Raw genomic sequence first — 27,576 nt, 5'->3', positions numbered from 1 at the left:
GCTGGACTGTTCCCATGAGGCACAGGGTCAAGACTGATTTGTATATGGCCAGGTCTTAACTGGGGTGGCATGGTGAGCAAAAGAATGAAGGATTTAACCCAGAGCGATTGACTGGGGGTGAATGTTTTGATTTGTTCTGCATTCCGTCCATGAAATGTGTGTCTTTTGTTATTGTTAACATGGCTGCTGCGACATTTATAGAAAAAATGAATGCATAATCCTCGCCTCAGAGACCTTAATAGAATTGGACCTTTCCACAACTAAATCTATGGCATTTTTTATTTAGGCTTTCTGAATTTTTCCTTTTGGTTAGAAGACTGCATTATTTGGAACTTGGGACGTAGACTCTATTGTTGCTGTGAATCCCTTTTCAAACTATGGTAACTTACTCCTAATGCACTGTCTCACTACGATACTTGTTACCATTTTCCTATAGGCATGGGATATTATTACCATGTACTTTTTTTGAGACGTAAGAACTTTTTACCTTGATATTAGGATTGCTAATGTACCTTATGTGGTATACACAACTGGAATATAATCTTGGATCTGGTTGTGCACTGGGAATTTGGTACCGAAGGGATATTTTCTTGTTTGTCTTGTTTGTACTGAACTTCTTATTCACAATTCATAACATTTGGATTTTTTTATGAATGGGTGTTGGACATACTATCATAAATGGTACTTAGTTAAGGGCTAAGAATGTATATGTATACTTTCTAACCCTGAGGAACTCTTGGTGATGAGGCCGGACAAAACGTGTTGATTAGAAGCTAAAGAGAAATCAAGAATAGTTTGTAGAAGAAAATCAGCAAGATTTGCCTTAAATTCTTGTGTAAGTTTGCAAGGACTTATGAATATTAATTGGGCTGTTTGCCCGAACTTTTGTTCGGGGGGGGGTACTGAAGTGGCTACTCTCTCTCTTGCTTTATCACCTTAGGAAATCGCTTCTGAATGATTTTCTTTTTACTGTTGGAGAGTTTACAATGACAACACTGTGGCCATGTCTGAAATTATATTATAGCTGATAAAAATCAACTATGAATTTGTGAACATATGACTCCCTTCTGCACTTTACAGAGTATTGGAACTACTATGTCAAAAAAGCCTGCAAATGGGAAATGTTCCCTTGCAGTAAAAGGTGAGCGCTGGATTATGGGACTTCTTTGCATTTCTCCTTACGTTTCTCTAGCAAAGTGGCTGATATACAGCCTTAAAAATGTGTAGTGTTCTTTGTAGTCACAGTCCATTCTTTCACATGTTACACTTCGTTTTTCACACTTCAATAAATATACTTTTATGAATTTGATTGCAACAACCACGGCAACTGTGTGCATGAAACTATATTGAAATTCGTTTGCAGTCACAATTTTTGCCCTTCAACTAAATATTTGTAACGTTGAGTTTCATGCCCAAGTGCTTTCCGACAGTAAGCTAAGTAATATGCCTCTAACTTCAGTCACAATGTTTCAGATGAAAATAAGCATAGTTTCTGTAAGGGTTTGCTACTATACAACATACATTAACATTAAATTGTGCTCACAGAAATTCTCACCTGATGAAAAATCTTCTCTGACATTTCTTCGGTTGTTTTGCTAACAAAGTCTACAGGTAGGATTTCTAGTAGATTTAGAAGTTCGTATTTCAGATGTGTACAGGCTGTAATGGAATCACTGTTCAGCGGACCAATGTTCTGTCCCACAACACGCTTCTGTAAACAAAAACAAATCATATGTACCACAAGTTGATATCTCTTCTTCCAGACACGTGACAGCCAGCAAAAACATCAGCATAGGTATAAGAGGTGGGCGAGACAACAAATTAAGAAGGATAAATGAGCCAAGGGTTTGGCTTGGCTCTAAAAGCCCATGCACAAACAGAGCCATGAAAATAGTTGGCATGTAAATCATGCACAAAACATCATCATCCAAAAATATGATAAAGTCAAAATTTCAAAAAAACAAGTATTTCTGTTAAATGCAAAGGTGCATTACAATAGTACATCAGAGTACATCACAGCATTGCAAGGTATTTATTAAATGTGATCGTTTTTAAACATGGACATATCAATATTTATGCCCCCGCCCTCACTAAACTGCCATTATTCAACTAAGAGGCAAGTCATTTCTCGTGTGGACTAGGTTCCTATTAATCTAAAAAGAGATAACCTGCAGATAACACTGATTCACTATCTGAAAAGCAGGACTCCTGTTTCTTAGCCTATGCTCATCCATAGGTTTCTATGTGGCATGCTTCATCATCGGTTCCTCAGCCGGTATGTTTGTAACGTACCAGGTGCGCTCAACCTCTCGTGTGGGGAAAGCACAATGTTGTTACCTGCAAATTCAGACAAGCAGACCGGGAAAAAGGGTGATGGAACAAGGTTCAGAATGATATTTTGTTCTGACTTGCAAAGTTAAACTTCCATAATACTATAACCGTATTAATAAGTTTGTTATAAAATGTACTAATCCACCTAGTTTAAAAATGCATTACACGACATGAGGGACTAATTTATGTGCTCTATGTTGCAAACTGCAGGTTCGTGAAAAATAATAAACTAACTTTGTCTATTGTCTTTGTCAGTATTAATGCGGCTATTTAATTAATGGCATGTGCTTATTTTGTGTGCTTATGTTATGTCTTTTTGTGATAAAAACGCATAAAAGAGTTCCAGTAGTTCCTGCGGCCTATAAGAAGAAGGTAGATATGAAATGCAGCTTTGTGTGCTCTGCTAGGTAACATAAATTAATGGGTTAATAATTAGCAAAGGGGGAGGGTAACAGAATAAATCTCAATTCTTTAATTAATTGATGTCTTGTGTTTGTTTAAATAATAGTTTCGGAAGAGAGGCCTAAGGCCTATAAAGAAATGGCAGTGGTCGTGAAACTTGTCCAGAATGGAGCCTTTTATTTGCACAGCAATGGAAAACTTTTACCATGTTGTTGATTTTGACAAGAAAACGCAGACTATTAACTGTGCAGAACGTGTTCTCAGTGAAGATGGCTCAAGGGCAGGAAGTCAGGCGACATTGCCAAGGTTAGGATGTCGAGGACTGTATCTTGAAAGAAATGTTTCGCTTTTAAGGAAGCCGAAAGTCGCGTGAGTGAAAGGACAATGGAGTTTTTGAAAAGCTCAACTTTGGATTGAAAACGGTGATGACATCACCTGAGCTGACATCAGTCAGCCAATAAGGACACTGGATGGCAGAGAAAAATATACTTTTAGTGAGATTAGCTAGGCAGAAAGGTATAAAAATTGCCCCCATGGGCAGGAGGGCGCTTCTCGCTTTCCGATTCCTGAAGGGCGTGACGTGCTGAAGGACTTGTTGGCGCACGTAAGGATAATGGACTAAATGACTATTTCTTTTTAGGTGGAGCGAGTTTAGACAGGGAAAATAGAACTTAGGGGATGGAAACTGTTTATTTTGCTTAAATCATGCTGATCAACTTTGCTTTGAATTGCCAGACTAATATGTCTTTTCTCAAATAAAGATGCTAATAAATTGCTAATAAATAAAGATTTAATCAAAATGCTCTTTCTATGAATAAATAGTTAATAAATGAGATTTTGAAACGACAAGCTGGTCTTGTTTATTCATGGTCTTGTTACCATCAGTTGATCCATTTGCCTTAGCGACTTAATTAAAATGATAAATGTTTTAAAAACCGTGGTAAGAAACGTTATACTGCAGTTGTATATAAATGTGTAAATAGTTTTGTGAATAGATCTGATTAATTAGATCACATGATTCAGTCGCTCAAAAATTGTCTTGTTGGTTTATGGGCCTTGGTAAGTGATTCTTGATTAATGGTGAGTATTGTGGAGTTAGGTAGCGTTGGTGAGACAGTTTTTCATTAGGCGCGCTGGATCAATTACTTGGTAGCAGAGTTACGGTTACTATGGTAACGGACATGCTACATGGTAGTTACATAGGATTGATGACTAAAACATGTTAAGTTTGTCCAGTTGTTATATGTTGTTGAAAGGTTTTTTCCAGCAGTGTGAAGATTCCTGGTTTGCCGGCATACGAGTAGTGTGACAGGTGAAGTTGCACAGTGCATTTGTTCTGTTTCAAAGTAGTGGTATTGACATATATCACTAGTGTTGTGGACGTACAACACAAGATTAGGGATTTTAGGTGTGCTAGGTAAAATGTATAGTAATGTATAGTGAGGGTTGTCTATGAAATCGTAGCTTTCGAGCTTTTCGAGTATAGGGACAACTGTCCTGTTTTAAAACTCACGAAAAGAATAGTAGAATTTATCCAAGCTTGAGTGAAGGGTAAGATAGCGTTGTCTATTCCTAGTGGCGATTGTGGATTTCTATGGTTGGTTAAAGTCCTACCAAGATTCATGTATGTATGTTTAGGTTTTCTCCGTTTGAATGTGCGTAAATGATTTTGTAATTACGCTCAAGTAAAATTTTGAATTGTTACTTTATGTGCATTCAGAGGGAAACGAGTTCGTTATTACCTGTTAGAAGGGTAGAGTAGTCTTACTTTATCAACGATTGAATATTCTGTGAGAATAGCGTTGTCTATTCCACGCAAAAGAATACTTGAATGACTGTAAAAGCTATCACTTTATTATAGCGAAGCAGATAAATGTTTTGTTTTTCTGTAGTTACTAACTGAATTCCATTGAAAAGTATTGTAAAAAAAAAAATGGCGCTGTGAAAATATTTTGTAAAGGAGGGGTGAGTTTTCGGAGTAGAATCTCTCTGTCTGAAGCTGCAGCGGCATTGTACGTCACTAGTGTCGCGCTGTGATTGGCTAGCATACGTCACAGTATTCGCGCACTGATTGGCTCATGTGACTAGTCAAGCTTGCAGCTGATTGGCTTATCCAGAAAAGCAGCAATTCTATTGGTTCAAAAGAATAGTGACGTAGCTTAACCTGATTGGCTTGTTGGTGAGTTTCACGCACGGATTGGTTGGTTTCGCGGAACAACAAGGAAATATTTACGATCTTTTCTTAAGCAAGCGGAATTGATTTAAACATGAGTTATTACTACATGAAAGAGGAAAAGAAGATTTCATAAATTGAAAAATGTATTTAAACCTGAAAAGAAAATTGAAACGCGTGTTGGAAGATTAATTCATAAATACAAAACACCTGCAGCTTATATGTTAGGTGAATATGGTTATCATACTTGCCTTTGGATTGAGAATTGGATGGAATATACCAAAGATGATGGTGTATTGGCATGGCCGGAAGATGGTTCTTTTAACGTTAAGGTTATGAAAAACTTAAGAGAAAAAATGATGGCACTTGTACCAAAGCCTAGACCTACCCAATTTGAGGCTTTAGCGGAGTGGGAGGATGAGATGTTTGAATTGAAACGAGAGAATAGAGGAGTAACAAGAGGCACTAGATTGGACATAAATAGGGAAACCCATGAGGATAGAATGCGTCGATGAAGACAAGCAGACATGTGTGATGGTCTGTATCCAGCAAGATTTAGTGAGCCTACTGGTCAAAAGTGTACCCAAAAGAAAAATAATAATGCTGAGGATAATGATTTAGAAGATCCGGTTTTAGAAGAAATTTATATGACAAAACAGAAACCGCCACCTTATCAACCAGTTTGTTCATTTTCTTCCCCGAGAATTCCTCCTGGAACTTCTCCGAGTGCTCCTCCTAGAGAAATAATTGATGAGACATCACCCAGATTAAATCAGAATAAAGCAAAAACTCCCGAAAGAGTAGAAACCAGAACTAATTCTAGTACATCAGGAGAAAATAGAAATTATCCTGAAACCCCAGCCCAGAGAAATGAAGCCCCAATAAATGTAATGAGAACAGAAAGATGTAAGGAAACACCAAGTACCTCAGATTATCATCGATCAAAAGATGAATTAATACAACAGTTAAAAAGCATGGAAGCAGTAACAGTACCAGTAACGATTGGACCTGTTCTACCAGTATTTGATCAAAAGGAAGTTAGACATTCAGCTTTAACTGTTCCATTAAATGCGGAAATTCAAAAAGTGGCTGAGAAATTTTACTCAGATTTATCAGAAATTCACCGAGAAAAAACAATGATGATGCCTGATTTAACTTTTAATCAGAGTCCGACATGTAGAACTCCTGCTGGTGCAGAATCTGATTCTGATACCCCAGAAAAGAATCATCAACTGGAGAACTCCTGAAGGCCATCTGGAGGGGAGGACACCCGCTTTGCGTGTGTTTAAATAGAGCTAAATCAGGTAGCTCTAATGCCTTCACATGAGCCCCGGCCCGAGGCTCTGCCGACTCGGAGAAATCGCTATCTCCACAGAGCCGCCAAGGGCCCAATCTATGAGGCATCAAGGAGGGCACTTCCTTTTCTTCAAGGATGGAAGTTGTCTCACAGAGCATTCCATCAACGGCGAGCTAATGCTCTTGAAAAATGGAAGGACCAAAAATCTAATATAAGGAGTTCAACACAAAAAACATCTAAATTAGCGGAAGATGGATCTTGCGCATCCCCCTCCCTCGGTGATCTATCCAGCCTTAGCCCCAACCAGAAAAACCAACCACCTTTGGAGACCACAGCAGCCTCCAAATCCAACAAATATGGAGATAGTGTAACTCCATTAAAACCTAAATATTCATCTAGAGTAAAGGTACGTATGGATAACAAAAGAACCAGCTATTCTAGTTGCGGAAGTCCTCCAGCAAGGAAAAAAACCTCGATAACGGATTTTTTCTTCAAAAAGTCCCCTCATATTACTCAGTCAGCCCAACTGGGCATCATGGATATCTTGGACTCAATTAAGAAAAAAGTACCCAACGGTGACCTAGTAGTTACTCCGGCCCACCCTGTGGGTATAACATCTCTTATAACTCCGTCTCCCACAACAATTAGTATGCACAACCAGGTGCAACCACACTTAATAAATAGCACAGTTATTGATATTTCCTCTGGAAGCCCCTCGGACAGCCTGTGGGCGGTCATTGACCTAACAACCAGTATGACGGAGAAAGACACAGGAGCCAAAAAAGGGACCTACCTTCCAATATCCAAGGATAGTCCGGAGAAAGCACTATCCTATCCCAAACTAAATCGCATAACTACGGTTGCACAGAGTCATAGCTCCACGGAAATAGACGCAGGAGCTACAGGACAACAGGCAATCGCAGGCTGCAGTCTATGGCCCACTGATCAAGCAGCCTATGAAACTTTCAAAGGTAGCCAAAGGGGTCCTCACACCGGCCCGGTCTCGCCTGGTGCCCCTTTTCGCACTATGGGCAAATGTACAATAAAATCTACAGAGTCCTGGCAAGCACTCAAGCAGCACAAGCTCCCCCCCCCCCAGTGGTTTGTAGCTCTACGCTAAGCTCGAGTATTACGGAAAGTCTAATATCATCTGCTTCTAAAAATATGCTCATGAGCACACGAGCACCGTGGCTCATGACGAGCTGAGCTCATCATTACGGTTCCAACGCTCGCACGCGGAGCTAATTCCCCCGCTATGCTGAGCGTTCCACACAAACGGGTGTGGCCCTGACGAGCTCAGCTCGCCATGAGCACACAAGCACCGTGGCTCATGACGAGCTGAGCTCGTCATGAGCACCGGGGTGCTGTGCGCGCCTCCACCCCTGCACCCCAGCACAGCGGGGGAATTACCCCAGCGGCCAAGGAGTTAAAGGTTGTGGCAATTCGAAGAATTCATCACGAACTGCACAACCACCTGCTCTCTTACCCCAGGCACCCTTGGATTCGACAATGCCTATTCCAAATACAGCTCTTACCGTGGTACAAAGCATAACATCACAGTCTATTTCATCAGGAATATACCTGCCCGGGTATTCACCCTCAATCATGAAAAACCATAAGGAACCTCTGCCCGGCAATAGTGGTAACATAACAAAAGATCCAGAAGTAGAACAACGGCTGGCATTCTCATCTGAATGCACTGAGAGATTAGTTCATTCTATAACCAAGAAAGACCCAGGTTCCACCACTGATCAAAGCCCCGTACTTCGAAACTTAGAGCCCTCAATTCACTCACAAAGGGCACAGCAACCCCCAGGATGGGTAGTGACTTTAGTCCCACAAGAAGTTCTCCCATCTGCAACAGAAAGTGGTGACCCGCGGAGATCAGCGCTAGTGCGTGAATTGATTAGACCAGTGATCAATAATCATTATCCCCTAGCTCACCCTAATAATGAAGGCCATACTAAAAGACGCCAAGGAGAGGAGCAATCGGTCAAGTTGGCCTTCTTCCCATACTATCCGTCGGAAGGGAGGCACGATGTGTTGAATCGTTCCAACATACTAAGGCTACTTCAGGCTACTCCTATCCAGTCAAAGCTAACCTCAGATGACATACTGAGTGTGGAATTTAAATTTACCCCGGAGTGCCAAAGTCAAAAGTTTTTTATTTGTGTTGGTACTCGACAGAGGACCACAAATATAACATAAAATGTATAAAATATAACATGAAATACAAAGAAGTAAACATAGTAAATACATCAGAGATTAATATAAAAACAACATAGTTTTAAAAAATTTGTAGAGTGCCAAAATGGGAGGGAAACCACTTTTTTAACACTAAAAACAACTTCACTGGCAGAAGAAATACTAGACTGAAAGGACATCCTCGAGGAATGGGGCATAAGAATTTCAAAAATATAAGCACTGAAATACCCAGCTCTGTTAGGAAAGCCATATGACTCACCGATTCCAAAAGCCCACCCCTAGAGTATATTGAAGGGGACAGGGCCCTTCCTCTGCCAGCCACAGATAGACAATATAAATATATCCTGCTTCCACTCATCATCAAGGGGTATGACTAGGAAAATAGTAACAGCACAACCAGGGAGTGCCCACCAACCTGACCAGAAACCAGTTTCCCACATTTGACCGAGTGAAGTCGCAGCCTACTCCTAGCAGTGAGAAGCTTGCACTATTGCCACAACAACAGATAACCCTCCTGTCATGGAATGTAGCTGGACTATCAAGACTTCTTAGCTGAAACACAGCAAAATCACTGCTATTGGCATCTGATGTTCTTTGTTTTCAAGAAACATGGGCTCCAACACCTTTAACAATTGTTGGCTTCCAAGGGATCCACCACGTAGCTAAGAAAAAAAAAAACTTTGGGAGGCCCTTCGGAGGCCTGTCAATATATCTCAACTTGAACATGAAAATAAAAACACACTCAATTTCAATCCAAGATGAGATGCTTCAAGCGTTCGTACTGGAGAGCAGTAAACCGTTCGCGCCCTGCTTTAAAATCCTCCTGATCAATGTCTATTTTAACAGTTTCGGCTCAGATCGAGCAAGACGCCTTCGCCAGTTGTGCGATAATCTGGACCAAATCCTCTGTGATCATGTTAACCACGACATAATAATCTGCGGAGACTTTAACCTGCGACAATTAGGATTATTTAACACTACCTTCTTATCTCTAAATCCTTTAAGTACCCAAATGAATAACATCTTAAGTAAACATAGACTACAATTTCTACAGCTCTTAGCAAACTGCCAAGAATCTTCATCTCAATCCCTGAAGACCTTAAAAGGAATAAGTAACATCGACTATGTTTTTGCCACTGCGAACCTTATTAATCATCTTGCGAGTTTTAAAGTGCTTTTTTCTAAAGATAGCGATCATCTACCACTTTGTACAACGTTTAACATAAATCTCCCGAAACACAAAGGTCATAAGGTGTTGGGTACTTCATGCAACGATGAAAGATTTCATCTAATCCGGCGGATAAAATGGGGCCATGTCAATTTACGGAATTTAGCATTTTGGAAAGCTGCCACTGGACAGTCCCTGCAAGCCCAAAGCTGCGAATACCTACTATCTCACTGGACTCCCATTATGAAGGGCATCCATGAATTACTTGATCCTCAAATAGGCCCCAGGCGGCATCAGTTAAAACCAATCAACAATAATCAAATGATTTTGGCGAGCTCACGGCACATTCGTAAGCTGATAATGGCACGTAAGAAAACTTGCAATGAACAAGTCAAAGTCGACCTGTCATTAGAACTCCAAGGCCCAAGAAAAAAGCATAGGCAATGGATATGGCAGAAAAAAAACAGCAGAGGGAAAAGAATTGGCAATATGTTCCCTCAATCATGAGCAACCATAATCAGGCAGACCTATGGAGATTCATCAAGAACAAAACAAGCCAAGAACTTGTAAGGAGCAACTTCATCACTGAAGCAATGTGGTCTTCGCACGGAAATAACCTCTATGTAGTTGATCAATGAGGAGCCTCTCAGCCTGAATACTCAGATCCTTCGGATGACTCAGAGGACCATGCCTCCATATTTATGACTAATAGTATTCGAAAAGTACTAAGCAAAATAAGATCTTCAGGTGCACCTGGTCCTAATGGCCTCCTGGCCCAACTGTTCAAAGAAGACCTGCCATTATGGTCCGCAATACTTTTCTCATTGTTTACAACCTGCACTAAACTCCATCAAGTGCCCGACAGCTGGAGAGGTTCAATATTGCACCCAATTTTTAACCCCTCCCCCACGGGGCTAATTACCCCGCTGTGTAGGGGGGCGCACTCAGCGCCCCGGTGCTCATGACGAGCTCGGCTCGTCATGCAGCATGGTGGCGCTGTGCTCAAGACAAGCTGAGCTTGTCATGACCACGCCCGTTTTAATGGAACGCTCAGCACAGCGGGGGAATTAGCCCAGCGTGTGAGCGCCGCGTGGCTCATGATGAGCTCAGTTTGTCATGAGCTCAGCGCAACCGTGCCTTATGATGAGCTGTGCTCGTCATGAGCATGCAACAGAATCCCTGTAATCATCGGCTGATAGCCTTGTTGGATATTGAGGCTAAGATCTATGCAGCTGTGTTCCTAAAAGATCTAGAGGCTTGGGCAACAACAAACGCAATAATTCCTTTCTGCCAAACTGGCTTTAGACACAATTCTTCCACACTGGACAACATAACCCTATCCTACCTCGCCCACCAGGCAAAAAACCAGAAGACACCAGCACTCTACGCATGTTTCGTGGACTATTCATCTGCATTCGATCTGGTGGACAGAGGTATTCTTTGGAGAAAACTGCAGGCGTGGGGTATTCCCAGCGGCCTCCTCAATGCCATCATATCGCTATACACAACTACCTGGGTGAGGGTCAAGCTGTCAGACACTGCGCCAACCAAGAACATCAACACCACCCAAGGGTTAAAGCAAGAGTGCGTCCTTGCTCCAATGTTGTTTAATTTATACACAGCAGACATGTCATGGGCACTTACCAACGCTAATTTAATCTCCCCAAAAGTCGGTAACACAAAGATCACAATATTGCAATACGCGGACGACCTCGTCCTCCTCGGCAACTCAAAAATAGGACTCCAGAGAGCCATGTAGTGTAGTTCCTATATTCCCAATAGGCTCTGCGCATTGGAATAATATAATCAGCAGTGTAGACGTAGGACTGAGGTCATCTAGGTCTCTACTGACTATATTAGACTTAATTAGTTTTGCCAGCTAGCTCAGAGGTCACTAGCAACTTTCTCGATTGTTCAGGAAAGAGTGAACTCTCTTGATTTAGACAAGAAGGGATTAGTTTCTGACAACCGCATAAACATGACAACTTTGCTCCCTCAGAATAAAGAGTGTATCTCTAGAGTCGTGTGAAAACAATAGACGGTTATTTCAATCAGTCAATCGTGCATACTTAGTTTCACCAGAGTGCAGAGAAATAGAGAGACGGGCGTTTTCAATAAAAGTTGTTATTTATTGAGCAGTCTTCTTTCTCATGCAAGAGAAATGAGTTGCCACAATTGCAATACTTATCATGAAGTAAAGTGCGTACAGTAAAAGGAGTATTATAAAATAATACTGTAAAAGCATTGATATGGTTTCTTAGCCATATGATACTTTAAAACGGATAAAATATATACATACATAAAAACATTGACTAACGTACTCAACTGGTGCTTCTAAGATACGCCTACCCCGGTGTACCTGACCTTAGCCTAATACTTGGGAAGGAGTAAGTAAGTTGCAGCTTAAGTTAAGTTGGTTTGTTTTGCCAAGAATCTGAATCAAGAATTCTATTAAGGGTTTAGTCAGCTCCGTACCTTGGTAATAGAATGTAGGAGGTCTTGTATCTCTCTCTCAGGACTCGATCTCCCAGCAACCCGCAAGGGTGACCGGAAACACCGGAGCTGGATTTTCTCAGCTGGAGAAAAAGACAGCGTCTTTCTCAGTGCGTCAAAAGGGAGGGGCGGCTTCCTTCGGCACTCGCATCAGCTGGGCTTTGGGCAAGTAGATAGCCGCTCTGCTTCTGCCAATAGCTTGGTTTAGATCTTTACGTCGGTATTTATCATAGTGATCGGCCGGTATGATGAAGGGTCATATTTGTCTCCCCCCGTTTAAGGATCAGGCAAATTTCCCCCCGCGTCATACTCGGTGGGAGAGACCCGCTCTCGAACACTTCGAGAAATACCTGTAGGAGGAGACGAGACAGTGTATCCCCGAACTCGTGATAAAATTGCGGTGGGAACCCATCACTCCCCGGCGACTTTGCACATGGCAAGCGGGCCAAGGCCACACGAACCTCGGCCAGTGTCAGGACCCCATCCAATTCCTCCTGGGCTGACTCAGGAAGAGTAGGCAGGGTCATTCCCTGTAAATAAGGAAGGTAAGAGGCCTCGGAAATATCTGGGTCTGCGGTATATACCCGTTGTAAGTGAGATTGGAGAACCCCAAGGATATCCCGTTCTGAATGGACCGATCGCTTTGCCGATAATCACAAAATAATCAAGATGTACTCCAAGACGCCGACCCGACGCCCTAACACAGAGCTGCCCATGACTCATTTACCTCGCGAATTCTTCCCCTGAAGAAGAGCCTTCGCTCGAAATGCATTGGGGACGCATCTGCTATTGAGTTTACTGATTCTACAATGTTGGAGCTTTGGGCCAGATGTAGGTAGAATAGATTTACCAATTCTTAATTACCGAAAATTACCGAATTTTACCGATTCGGTAATTAAGAATCGGTAAATCTGAGGGGTGGATATGTAGGTATTCCAGATGTGCTGGAATAACGAATCTGAAAAATTCGGTATTTACCGATTCGGTAAATACCGAATCGGTAATGCCCATTCATTCCTATGGGCTTTGAAGCCCATAGGAATGAATGGGCATTACCGATTCGGTATTTACCGAATCGGTAAATACCGATTTTCACAAGGGTGCAGGGGGTGTCACTTTGACACCCTCTGGCCCCCCCAAAACAGGCTCGGGTGCCATGTGGCAGGCATACATGCCCTAAGGGCAGGTCTGCCTGTCACATGGCATAGGTGTGCATGCACACATGTGCATGCACCCTGGAATCGGTATTTTACCATCAAATTGGATTTGATGGTAAAATACCGATTCGGTAAGGCCTCTGGCACTCAGAAGAGTCCCACCTACATCTGGGTGCCTCAGATTCGGTATATTTACCGAATTTTTATTTTACCGAATCGGTAAAATTACCGAATCTGTAATTTTCCCGAATCGGTAAAAAAATGCCCCCTACATACCTGTCACCCATTTACCGATCGGTAACGGCCAAAATCGGCCGTTACCGGTCGGTAAATGGCCTGAAACGGCCACCTACATCTGGCCCCTAGTTATTAATATGGATTCCATCCATCTCCGGATTCAAATGTATCAATTATAAACGGTTCATCATATGACGTAACATGATTTGAATACCAGTTGCAATAAATTTCAAATACACCGGAGTAAATCTTGATTATTTTGTGATTATCGACAAAGCGATTTCATCGCACATGGAGGATTCAAGATTGTTACCTTACACTGCGTAAGGTTCACTTTCCAGGTTCTTAGTCCAGCACCTCATGGTCAGGAGGTGAACATCTCGAACACCCAAACCTCAACATTTTATATTGCCTGTGGATAACTTTGTTTAAGAAGGAGTGCAGCGGTTTTCCTTTTTAACTTGTTCTGTATCTCATCAGATTGACTTGGAGACCCCATTTCCAACGCAAGAACAGTGTCATACCTTCACCCATGAGACTGAATGCAGATGTAGAACCACAAAAGAAAGTTGTGCTTCGAACCCCACTGGCGGGATCTTTCCAGGTCATCCGTGTGACAAACACTACAGTGAAATGTGGGGTCTCTCGGATTGGATCTATAAATCCCTCACCAGGAGAGTGAGACAAACCGGTGAAGAAGTGGAGACAACAACCACTGATTTGCACAGTCAAATCTCAAGCACAGGAACGTTCAGAGGGAGGAGAAGTTTGCACACAAGTGCCTCAAAGTCCAAATGAGATAAGTGCACCGCCTGAGTTGAGTGAGCCTAGAGTAACCATAGTGAACCAAGCTGCTGAGAACAAGTGTGCACTTGAGCTGGAAGAAGGTGCAAGCACTTTGGCCAGGGGATAGCAAAGGAGAGAGGGAGATGGACGAAGAGTGGTGAGAGGCTGAGAGCTGTTGCATCATCAGAACACATTCCAGAAACAATCAGAGAAGAAACTGAGCCAAGCTAATAAAAATAAATTGACAGTGAGCAACCAGTAGGCAGAAGATCAAAGTGACAAAGTGTGCCTAGTTGAAGATACTCAGTTTCTGAGTAGATATGCTTTGCTGAAAGTGAGCATGATCTGATGTCGCTTTAGAGTGAACATCATCAAAAAGCTTTTGAGAAACCCCCGTGAACAACTTCTACCTCAGTGAAGATTAATATTTTATTGACTAAATTCAAGTGACATAAGGCCAGACACTGAAGATTCATGTTTTATATCCTAAGTATCCTGTAAAGATATTAGGCCCCTAGACTCCAGAAGAACCTTATAGGACTTTTGTCCCTTTAGGAATATCATGCTGTAGATTATAGAGTTCTAGTCCTGAAGTCAGCTGAACAAACAGACTTACACTGAAAACAAACTGAAAGTTATGGTGATTGCACAGTAGAGACAAGTAGAATTTAGATTTTTGATATATCTTTTTTTCCTTTTGTTTCAATTACACCGCAAAGTTGTAGAGCGCAAATATTGGTAGCAGTGTTTGCCATAAACATACTAATGGTTAGTTTATTAGTGGTTCTCAACTCTGCTGTCAGGCATGCTTTAACCAAAACTAAACCTGTCTTGGCCTATTTAGAAGGGCAATGTATATTTAACATGAAGATTCTGTATAAAAGTGATTCTGAGGGCACTTTTTCAGAGAATGTTTTTTTCAGACTGTAACAGGAATATTCCAGAGTTATGGGATCTTGGGACTGTTATTTTTGCACATGTTTACACTGCACTCCTGCAGGTGGTGTGACAGACCACCAATGAACACTGACCTGAGCGTTAACATTCTAGGAGTCTCTTTTATCAATGAGGTTGCTATGAATAATATTATCCTAACTGGTGGCTTGCTTTTAGATTATGTGTATATGTTTAAAAATGTCAATTCGAATTCTGGAGTCAAGACTGTGGAGAGAAAGGGTCATTATGTAAGGCTTTTCACATCACTTAATGTAACTAATCTTCTGTCGGGTGGATCCCAACGACGTACACCCCAATGTACAGATCATACCTTGTAGGGAAGTATCAGCCATAAAAGCAGAAATCGCTCAGGAGATAGTCTGGTTAATCCATGGTCCGGGAACTCTTTCCTGCAGTCAAGCGGAGGCGGTACGTAAGAAGGGAACCAATCAGTCGGGCTGTTGGGTAAAGAAAAGGCGGAACAGAAAGAAGGAGGACATCATACGAGGGAGCCCGGAAGGCGGAACTCGGAGGAGTTGCAGAACACCGAAACCGAAGAAGGATCCAAAAAAGGCACTGCGGGGAATCGAGGAAGCCGGTGGAGTCCAGGACGGTGAAGATGAGGGCGAGGAGTGGTCTGAGGAGTGGTGGATTCCCCCCAGGAAGGATGAGAACTCAGGAGAGTTGCGGCTTGGACAGTGAGGGACGCCGTAAGCGAGCCGGGCCTGGGGTTTGCAGGAACCGGGAGGGAGTCAGAGGGAGCAAGGAGGGTTGAGAAGGAGACAAAGGAGCATTGCTTGCCAAACACTTGTGCTCTGGTCCGCTCCTATCCTGAAAGTCTCGGGCTGATTCGTGTAGTGGGGGCCGATAAAAAAGGGGGGTCCCAAAACATAGTTTCCCCATGCAATTTTCCATAGGGACCTTTTGCCGCAGCTACAGCCCGAACTGCTGAACGGAATTACACTAAGTTTGGCAAAGAGGTAGTCCTTAGTTCAGACTTTTGCTTAAATGGTGTAAATCCGTTCAGTAGTTCCTGAGAAAATGACATTTAAAAGTACATATATATATATCTATAGCAGCGCAGGATCTACGCACCCTAAGCGCACCCTGCCGTGCACGAGCTGTATTCTAATTGGCTGTCAACACTCCAAATCGGGAAGTGTTGGCAGCCATCTTGTGCCTCGGTAGAACCGAGGCACAAGAAAACTAAGAAACAAATGCGAAAAACGCAGAAAGGGGGCAGGGTAGAAACACCCTGACCCCCTAGGCCTTCTCAGGGGGTCCCACAAGGACCCCCAGAGTAAAAAAAAAAACAACATTTTTTTGTGCAAAATCCGCGCAGGGTGCGCGGATGTTGCCGATGAAAAAAAAACTAAGCGTGGGCTAATATATGCGGGGTGCTCAGGCCCCCCCCGCAGCCACATGGGGGGCTTGAGACCCCCCACCACCCCCCGGGGCTTTTCAAATGGTGGGAGGGGAGCTGCACGGCCCCCCCTCCTGGAGCCCTTGATGGCCCTGGGGACCGCCACCGCCCAGGTCCGGCTCCTGCAGTGTCCTGAGGTGCCCACCCCGGGACACTGCCGCGGCTCCCACCCTGCCATTGCAAACTGCTTTGCTATCTGGAAGAGAGAGCAAGAAACATACTCTCTTCCAAATAGCAAAGCAGATTGCTTTTCCACATGGGGAGCAGCATGTTAGCTGCTCCCCATGTGAAAAAGCAATGCTGGTTCCCGCAGGATGCGGGGAGCCGGCTGGGACCGTGGGGGGATTGGTAACCCCCCCACGGTCCCCAACGGAGTGGGCCATCCCCGGGGGATGGGGTCCCCAAGCAGCCCCCTTCCCCCCCCAAAATTTTTTTTAAATAATAAAAGAGGGCCGGCCCCAGGGCATGGGGTCCCCGGGGCCATAAGTGGCCACAGGAGGGGGGCAAGGCAGCCCCCCTCCAAATAAAAAATATTTTTAAAAAAGGCCCATGCCCCGGGGGATGAGGTCCCCGGGGCAATTTTGGCCTCAGGAGGGGGGGGCCAAAACATTAGAAAAAGAAGGGGGGCTATACAGCCCCTCTTCTTAATTTTTTTTTATTTAAACGGGATCATAGCCAGAGGCCACGTCCCTTCATTGCACCACTCTGCAAACGCGCCCCCTGGCGCATTGCAGAGGGGGAACAAATTCCCCTTGAATACTGGGGGTCCCTGGGGGCCAACTAGCCCACCAGGAACCTCCAGTATGTGTCAGGGGGCTGCGTTGCAGAGAGGTGTTCTGAGGCCACGCCCCTGTTACACCTCTCTGCAAGGCAGCTCCGTGGCGCTTACTGGAGGTACCTGGTGACCTAGTGGGCCCCCAGGGGACTTTAGGATTCAAGGGGACTTAATCCCCCAACTTAAAACTCACCACAAGCGCGTTTGCAGAGTGGTGAAGGTAAGGGGCGGGGCCTGAGGTGATATGTGTGCAAACACGCCGTGTGGCACTTTTTAAGTTGGGGAATTAATTCCTCGTCAATCCTCAGGCTCTGCCCCCTTCCTTTACCATTGTGCAAACGTGCCCTGTGGTGCGTTTTAAATTGAGGAATTAATTCCTATTCAATCTTGAGGGTCCCTGGGGGCCAACTAGCCCACCAGGCACCTCCATTATGCGCCAGGAAGCTGCGTTGCAGAGAGGTGTTCTGAGGCCACGCCCCTTTTTACACCTCTCTGCAATACAGCTCTGTGGCGCTCACTGGCGGTACCTAGTGGGCTAGTTTGACCCTAGGGACCCTTAGGATTGAAGGGGACTTAATCTCTCAACTTAGAACGTTGACAGGGCGCGTTTACACAGTGGTAAAGGGAGAGGAGGGGGCCTGACGTGATGTGTGCAAACACGTCCTGTGGCGCATTTTAAGTTGGGGAAAAAATTCCACTTCAATCCTTAGGGACCATGGGGGCCAAGTAGCCGCCCAGGTGCTTCCAGGTAGCGCCACTGCGCTGCGCTGCGTTGCAGAGACGTGGTGCAGGCCGTGCCCCTTTTTACATCTCTCTGCTACGCAGCTCTGTGGCGCTTACTGGATGTACTACAAATTCCGATTTACTCACCTGTTATCAGGAGAGACCTCAGTGCTGCATCTGTGAGCCCAGTGCTGATCCTGAAAAGTAATTCTAACAATACTTACCAGTAACTTGAATTTCCTTCAATAGGCTAACATTGACTTGTTTAACTTGGAAATTCTTCTAAGTGTGGAGTTTTGGAACTTTAAAATATTCCTATAAAATCAGCAGAACTACGAATTCCGATTTACTCACCTGTTATCAGGAGAGACCCCAGTGATGCATCTTGAGCCCAGAACTAATCCAGAAAAGTAATTCTAACCATACTTACCAGTAACTTGAATTTCCTTCAATAGGCTAACATTGACTTGTTTAACTTGGAAATTCTTCTAAGTGTGGAGTTTTGGAACTTTAAAATATTCACCTAAAATCATCCAAACAACAAATTCCGATTTAATTACCTGTTATAAGGAGAGAACCCAGTGCTGCATCGTTTAGCCCAGCACTGACCCTGAAAAGTAATTCTAACCGTACTTACCAGTAACTTGTATTTCCTTCCATAGGAATCCACTGTCTGGTTTTCACCAGAAAAGTTTCGAAGTGTCTATTTTCACAAACTAAAAATATTCCTAAATAATCGCCTGTATGACTTAAATGCATTCTTTCAATTGTTTACAGGAGATGCAGCAGTGCTGGATCCAGGATCCACCACTGATTAAGAAAAAGTAATGATAACACTACTTACCTGCTAACTAATTGCATTTAACTAGAAATTCACATTGAGCTCAATGTTGCATTGTGTTTGAAATTGTGTTGCCCATTGCAACAACTGTAACTACTGTACTTTCTATTGCCTATTTGCAAAGTATTTAAACTAAAGTAATTCATTCTGAGAAAGTATATTTTGTAATGTAATTATAATGTAATTAAAAAAATAAAATATCTAAAAATAAATAGTTTTAAAAAAATTAGTAAATCCGTATAAAAAAAAATCAACAATTAATACATTTAAAAATTGTCATTGAAAAAACCTTTGAAATTCACTAAAAACCCCATAGGTTTCAGACATGTTATAGTTAGGAATTAGCATTTAAAAAACCTTTGAAATTCACTGAAAAAAACATAGGTTTCAGACATGTTATAGTTAGGAATTAGCATTTAAAAAAACCTTAGAAATTCACTGAAAAAAACATAGGTTTGAGGGGTGTTATAGTTAGCTGGACATTTCACTCGTACAAAACCATTGAAATTCCTCTGTTATAGTTAGTTGTACTAAGTATAACTCGCGCTGATGATGTCACATATTACATCATTCATGACATGGTCAGAGACATCACTGATGACATGTCAAATGACATCACTGATGACATCATCCACGTGACAATCTGGTACATCTTATCATACACTAGTATAACCTTTCAACACTCATTATAAAATATGGAGTACCATATTTGAAACCATTGACACACCAATACCAGTTTCTAAAAACCCACTCAGTGATTCCTACATCTACACACACATCTAAACACTTACCTTTAGATTCACTCATACATGCTAACAAAGATCAATAGAACACTATTAAATATACTTATACACCTACATCGACATTACAGACCAGCACACATCCTATTCACTTATGCAGACATCCTACTCACTTATGCAAACAATTGATCATACTTACATTTACTAAGCTACACACTTATACAAACACCACTTTATTTATTCGTATAGATAGTAACTCATACTTAGTGTGTTATAAAATCACTATTACAAGTATACAGTTTTCGATACAGTCACTCATATAATCACTGAGGCTTATGTATACTTATTTATATACAACAACTGTCACATACACTGCCTTTTATATTTCTAGTTTGTTGGACATGTATCATTGAGAAATATATTTACTCATCACCACACCCATAAAGAGATTCACCCACCCAAACAACTGTTTCCACATACAGTCTTAACCTCATATACCTAGTAAATCAACTATTTACACATCTTTGGACAGTCACACACCTCCCACCCAACCACACACACATTCACTATCCCATACAAATACTCACTTAACTAGTTAATACTAATATAGACTTTCACATAGCTAGTAACCAACTTATGTAGTAGTTTACACAAGAGATAGTGATTAAACTGTGTGAATACCTGTATCACTCTATCACATATATTTAGTGAGACACTTTAAATTAGTCATTTAAACAGTCAATCACATTGCTACTAAATCCTCCATTCATACACTTATACATCCACTCAGTCTTCATTGCAGATTGCTATATATATATAATACTTATTTAACCCCTTCAGCGCTGCGCGAATTCCGCTGCAGTGCTGAAGGTTCTAAAGAACCTATGGGCTCATGACGGAACGGTTCCGTCATGAGCACAGGACCACCGACGCTCATGACGGAACCGTTCCGTCATGAGCATGGAAGGGGTTAAATATCAAACCAAACCACATTCACTGGATGATGTCATCAGTGATGTCACTGACCATGTCATGAATGATGTATCATGTGACATCATCAGCAGTGGATTGCGTGCGCGCAAGTTATACTCAGTACAACTAACTATAACGGAGGAATTTCAATGGTTTTGTACGAGTGAAATGTCCAGCTAACTATAACACCCCTCAAACCTATGGTTTTTTCAGTGAATTTCTAAGGTTTTTTAAATGCTAATTCGTAACTAGAACATGTCTGAAAATTATGTTTTTTCAGTGAATTTCAAAGTTTTTTTTAAATGCTAATTCCTAACTATAACATGTCTGAAACCTATGGTTTTTTCAGTGAATATATATATTTTCGCGAGGGTGAATATGGGACCGGCGTCCGGAGGATCACCGAAACGAAGAAAACTGCTCGCGGCTAACTCCGGTAAGCGAAGCAGGAGAGGAGAGCAGCGGGAGCTGGATTGGGGAGCGGCAATGCTACGAAGTGTAAACTCGTGGTTTTATAAAGCTACTACCCGTATTAGAGGAGAGTCACCAAACGGGGAAAAATTAATGATGAGGAATGTGCAGCGAGGCAACAGGAAGCTTTGAAACTCTTTGATGAAGTAACGCTACCGGTGCAGCGTGATAGAGGGGCGGCTGCCCCTTCTGGATTAAGTGACTTGGGAAATCAGTTACATGAATTTGAAAAACTAAAGAAAAGGGAAATCTCACGATGGTGGGAAGTTGCATCACTGCGCCATTATCTGCAGGTGGGGAGAGTCCCACGAGGACTACGTATAATGATTACCCCCAAATATGAAAATCCTATGGCTGAAATGCTATCTGAATGGGCAGAAAATAGTGCCACAAGCTGCACCAATATGCTGCATATCTTGGTGAAATATGCAGAACTGGAAAGACAGGAAATAGTGAAAAGAATAAAGGAATTAAATGCAATTTTCGAGAAATGCGATGACCAGGCCAAGATAACTAAATTTAAAAGTGACATGAAAATCAGACTGGATAAATACGAAAAGCGTATTAAAGATAGAAAAGCTACAAAGTTTATACGTGACCGCCTTGATTATGAATCTGGGCGAATTTACACTTTTGCTAAAAAGTATGATTCTATCAGAAGAGAGAAAATCCAGAGTGGGGCAATGGAACAACAAGTGATGTCACAGAGTGAAGTAAGCTCAGATACGGGCTCGGAACAAGAACAGGATGACCAAAGGAGAAGAGGGACAAAAGATGTAAGACTTGCAGTCACAGATGAGTACCGTTTTATGCAATTGGAACAACAAACCCATCATCGCATAACGAGAGGCCAGGGGAGGGGAAGAAGCGGAGGAAGAGGAAACAGAGAAGAGGAGGAGAAGGTTATAGGAGGATAATTAGAAAAAGCAAATAAACAGATCCATGCGCTCCCAAGACAAGAAATCAATGAAGAAATAATTGATGGTAAGACAGTGATCAATCTGAGTACAATGGTTTTAACTAAAGAGGATCAATCAGTGTTAGAACTCGGACTTAGCTACTGTGATGAGAATAATTTTGTTTATCCAAACAGTAGGATGGATCTATACCGATTCATTAGGAAGTTGAAACTGTCCAAAATCCATATGAACAGAAATGCTCAGACCTTTTCTGGAGAAATAGCCCATCCGAATGCACCCAAAGAACCCAGTGGTTTAACTGTGAATGATGTACCTGTCTTTGGAGATCTGTTGGCATTATGGAATAATAATAGTCAAGAAATAGTGATTAATAATGAAGCAATGGGAAATGCTGATGCAGGAGAAGCCAATTCTGAGAAATTAGGGAGAGAAGATCATACCCCATTCCGTCTACCTTCCAAATTTACACCACAGGGAGCACAAGATAACTTGGATATCTTTGGGGAAAATGTAATTAAAGATCTTAAACAATTATATGGTAAGACTCTTCAAAGAAAAAAAAGTACAATCCTAGGAAATCAATGCTACATAAAACAGTGACAAAAATACAGAAAGAGGACTGTATACTGGTTAAACCCTCAGATAAGGGGGGGAATGTTGTTTTATGGGGGCGAGAACTATACAAAAAGGAAGCTCTAAGTCAACTAAACAACAGTGAATACGATTCCAGAATTAGCACAGTGAATCATGAGAAAATGAAGGAACAATTCTACACAAGGTTGGAAGCATGGAAACAGGAAGAGCTACTCAGTTGAGATGAGTTCAAGCTCATTAAAAAAGAAAAACCTGTTTTACCAGTATTTTATATGCTCCCAAAGGTGCATAAGAGCACCACTAATCCACCAGGTAGACCTATTATTTCCTCTTGTGACAGTTTATTTGAGAACGCTTCAAAATATATAGATTACTTTCTTAACCCCATTGTACGGACATTAACATCGTTCATTAAAGATTCAACGGATTTCCTAAAGTGTATATATGATGTACAGTGGGACAAGAATAGCATGGTATTGGTGACCCTAGATATTGCCACATTATACACGAGTATAAGACACAGAGATGGCATTAAAGCAACCGAGTATGTTTTTAAATAGGAGGTCCATAAGATTTGCGAAACAGAATTCTATGATTTTGGAATTGATGGAATGGTGTTTAACAAAGAACATAGTTTTGTTCAGTGATGAATTGTTCCAGCAGGAGCAGGGGACGGCGATGGGCACCTGCTTCGCCCCCAGTTATGCCAATTTACATCTCGGCTGGTGGGAGGAGCAGGTGGTCAGGGGCCCCCCCCTGGAACAGTGGTCGGAACATATACTACTGTGGGTCAGGTTTATAGACGACGTCTTTCTGCTGTGGCAGGGCACGGAAGACGAGGTAGAACTATTCATAAATGACCTGAATCAGAATACCCTGGATCTGAAATTTGTGGGGCATTCCAGTCGAGCATCTATAGAGTTCCTGGATATTAAAGTTACACCACAGGAAGATAGGTTGGAAACCACTGTTATTAGAAAGCCGACGCTGGGAACACCATACTGCACGCCCATAGCTCTCACCCCGCACCACTAATAAGAAGTATACATTTTGGGGAATTTTATAGACCTAGAAGGGCGTGCAGCAGTCTGGATGAATACTCTAAAATTGAACAGGAAATGACTACTAGATTTATTCAAAGGGGTTACTCAGCTAGTGTCATTAATGGGGCAGCTAAGAAAGCAAGAATCCCAGAGAGACAAAAATTGTTATTTGATCCATCAAAAACCTAGATGAAGAAATTGAACAAGGGGTGGGATGGTCAGAGGTTTATAACAACCTTTAACACTGAACATAAAGAAATCAGATCAATCCTAAATAAGCATTGGCATCTGATAAGGGATGATCCGATTTTGGGCCCAAAAATGAATAAACACCCAGACATAACGTTCAGGAAATCAAAATCATTGAAAGATCTGATGGTAAGGAGCGAGTTTCAGGAAAGGAAGAAAGAAACTGCTACTTGGCTCCAACAAAAGATGGGTTTTAAAAAATGTTTTAAATGTAAGGCGTGCCAACATGGGTTGAACCACACGCATTTTAAGACATTTTTTAACAAAACTATCGCAGTTAAAGGCTATCTAACCTGCAAATCGAGTTTTCTAGTGTATTTGTTACAATGCCCATGTATGAAGGTATATATAGGAAGTACCACTCTATCTGTACATCAAAGAATTTTACAGCACCGCAGAGCGATAATCAATAAGGATAGAACATACCCAGTTGCAAGGCACTTCGAAACATATCATGAGAGTAATCCCTCTAGCTTACAGTACAGCTGTGTAGCAGAAATTTCCAAAGAGAAGAGAGGAGGAGACAGGGAAAAAGAACTAGGAGACTCGAAACTTTTTTTATCTGAGAATTTAATAGTAAAGAGCCCTATAGTCTAAATATTGATGAGGATTTGTATACCTGCCTGAATTAAAGAAAAGATGATATTGGAGATAATGTAAAATTGCTGCACATGAGAATGAAGAATTTGTTTTAAAATTTTGCTAGAAGAAGTGGGCATGGGATGGAACAGACGAATCATAAAGCGAAGATGAAAGTTTAAAATTGATTAAATGAAACAGTACATTGTATAAATGCAAATTTATATTTTTTTGGAAGAGTATTATTTTGTGGTTAAATGGATAGTAAAACAAGGGAGGTAAAACATCCACTAGAAGAAAAATAATAATGTTCCCCCGTGTTTTTCCGTATATTGATTTTTAAGAATGCAGGGTATTTATATATTTATTGTGATTTTAACAAAGATATATTTATTAAATCGTTGCTATAATAGTAAAAAAATATGGAGTGTTTATAGTGAGGTATATGACTATATCCTGGGTTTCTTCTCTACAGAAGTAATATACTATAATGCACTTACACTTTGAGTAGAGAGATTAAAATATGATATTTAGTACTGTGAAAAAACAAGCACTTGCACTTTCTAGAATTGCTGAAGCAAACAAAAAGGCAATTGAGATATAATAGCACTTAATAAGCACTTGCACTTTTTCACTATTGTGAACAGTGAGAATCATTGGCATGTCTAGTAACTGCCAAAAGAAACATAAGGAAGGTGATGTATAGAAAGCATTACCACTTTATAACATTTAGTACTGTAGTTTGGAGGAAAGGAAGGCAAATAAAGCACTTGCACTTTGTATAATTGTAAATATTAATAATGAGGCACTGGCCCTTTTATTAATCAGAATCAATTCAATGTTTAAATAAAATTGACAAATGAATGTTCCAACATGTTTCTAAAATATGATGCAGGTATCTAAGGAAATGTAATGAAAAATGCAAGGAATTACTTTTCCTGCTGTAATTATTTCCTACTGCTGTAATTTTGGTAGACATTTTTTATCCAAGTAAGCACTCTGAAATGCTGAAAAGTGTTCAATATTGTTATATATCGTAATTCCAAGTGTTATTTCTCTTTGAACCGAATGTTCTAAGATGGCCGCTATGTACTGCACAGCATTTACTCTATGTTTGCATTTAGTCTGTCGCCCATGTTTACTTTTTCTAAATGCCTATTTTAACTGAAACAGATGGTTCACCTACATCGTGAACAAGGCAGCGAGAAGCTGTTGAAACGCGTCGATGTAATCATCACGTAATAAAAAGCAGAGTGACTTACTCTCTGGAGTGACGGCTGATTTCTGCTGAAGCACTGCAATCGTATTTTGGATATATATATATCACGCTCAGTAAAGCCGCACTTGACACAGGAATGCTTTTCCCCATAAGGCTTTTATTTCAGATACAGACAGTTGCACTTTCCAGTTATTACAAGCATAAAACCGCAGCCCAGGCGTTTCGAGTTACCCTCTTCTTCTGGGGGTCATGCAGTTACAAGTGCACAATCGTCTTCACCTGCCAATTAAGCGATATCGTACGCCATGATTGGTCGCCTCAGGTTGAGATTTACGTTGCATATTGGGAGGCGAAGTCAGTAATATGTCTACAAATGGATGCGCTTTTCATTTTCTGCTACTTCAAAGCTCTCCATGAGCCCCGGAAAGTGGTACTGCCATTAATCCTTTTCCTGTATCCCACACAAGGAGCACCTCGATCTCGGAACTCCGTGGCCCCCTTGCCTAGGGGTGTTGCGGACTCAGCGGCAGGACGGCCCTAAATATCACGCTCCGTGGAGTAGGTCCAACAGTAGAGCCGCACTTGACACAGGAATGCTTTTCCCCATAAAGCTTTTATTTCAGGTACAGGCAGTTGCACTTTCCAGTTATTACAAGCATAAAACCGCAGCACACGCGTTTCGAGTTACCCTCTTCTTCCGGGGGTCATGCAGTTACAAGCGCACAATCGTCTTCACCTGCCAATTAAGCGATATCGTACGCCATGATTGATCGCCTCAGGTTGAGATTTACGTTGCATATTGGGAGGCGAAGTCAGTAATATGTCTACAAATGGATGCGCTTTTCATTTTCTGCTACTTCAAAGCTCTCCATGAGCCCCGGAAAGTGGTACTGCCATTAATCCTTTTCCTGTATCCCACACAAGGAGCACCTCGATCTCGGAACTCCGTGGCCCCCTTGCCTAGGGGTGTTGCGGACTCAGCGGCAGGACGGCCGCTAAATATCACGCTCCGTGGAGTAGGTCCAACAGTAGAGCCGCACTTGACACAGGAATGCTTTTCCCCATAAAGCTTTTATTTCAGGTACAGGCAGTTGCACTTTCCAGTTATTACAAGCATAAAACCGCAGCACACGCGTTTCGAGTTACCCTCTTCTTCCGGGTGTCATGCAGTTACAAGCGCACAATCGTCTTCACCTGCCAATTAAGCGATATCGTACGCCATGATTGGTTGCCTCAGGATGAGATTTACGTTGCATACAAGGAGGCGAAGTCCGTAATATGTCCACAAATGGATGCGCTTTTTATTTTCTGCTACTTCAAAGCTCTCCATGAGCCCCGGAAAGCGGTACTGCCATTAATCCTTTTCCTGTATCCCATACAAGGAGCCCCTCGATCTTGGAACTCCGTGGCCCCCTTGCCTAGGGGTGTTGCGGACTCAGCGGCAGGACGGCCGCTAAATATCACGCTCATTGGGGTAGGTCCAACAGTAGAGCCGCACTCGGCACAGGAATGCTTTTCCCATAAAGCTTTTATTTCAGGTACAGGCAGTTGCACTTTCCAGTTATTACAAGCATAAAACCGCAGCCCACGCGTTTAGAGTTACCCTCTTCTTCCGGGGGTCATGCAGTTACAAGCGCACAATCGTCTTTACCTGCCAATTAAGCAATATCGTACGCCATGATTGGTCGCCTCAGGATGAGATTTACGTTGCATACTGGGAGGAAGACATATTACGGACTTCGCCTCCCAGTATGCAACGTAAATATATATATATGATAGATTTGTGATTATTATAGCATGTGTAATAGATCATGAGTTCTCTTGCATTATCAGAGGTACCAA

At 42.0% G+C, this 27,576-nt stretch overlaps 1 protein-coding gene across 6 annotated transcripts in view; it reads right to left on the bottom strand.

Moving 5' to 3' along the window:
* LOC144798453 (uncharacterized) overlaps window positions 1-27,576 on the bottom strand; it is a 549,513-nt gene that overhangs the window by 373,942 nt on the left and 147,995 nt on the right. For all 6 annotated transcript variants that reach the window (XM_078669336.1, XM_078669335.1, XM_078669334.1 and 3 more), the window contains exon 2: window positions 1,556-1,711. In XM_078669336.1, the coding sequence (XP_078525462.1) occupies window positions 1,556-1,711 (156 nt within the window). The remainder of the gene's footprint in view (window positions 1-1,555; window positions 1,712-27,576) is intronic.

Source organism: Lissotriton helveticus, chromosome 12 (assembly GCF_964261635.1).
Source record: "Lissotriton helveticus chromosome 12, aLisHel1.1, whole genome shotgun sequence".
Classification (NCBI taxonomy): Eukaryota; Metazoa; Chordata; class Amphibia; order Caudata; family Salamandridae; genus Lissotriton; species Lissotriton helveticus.
This window is presented reverse-complemented; position numbering and strand designations above follow the sequence as displayed.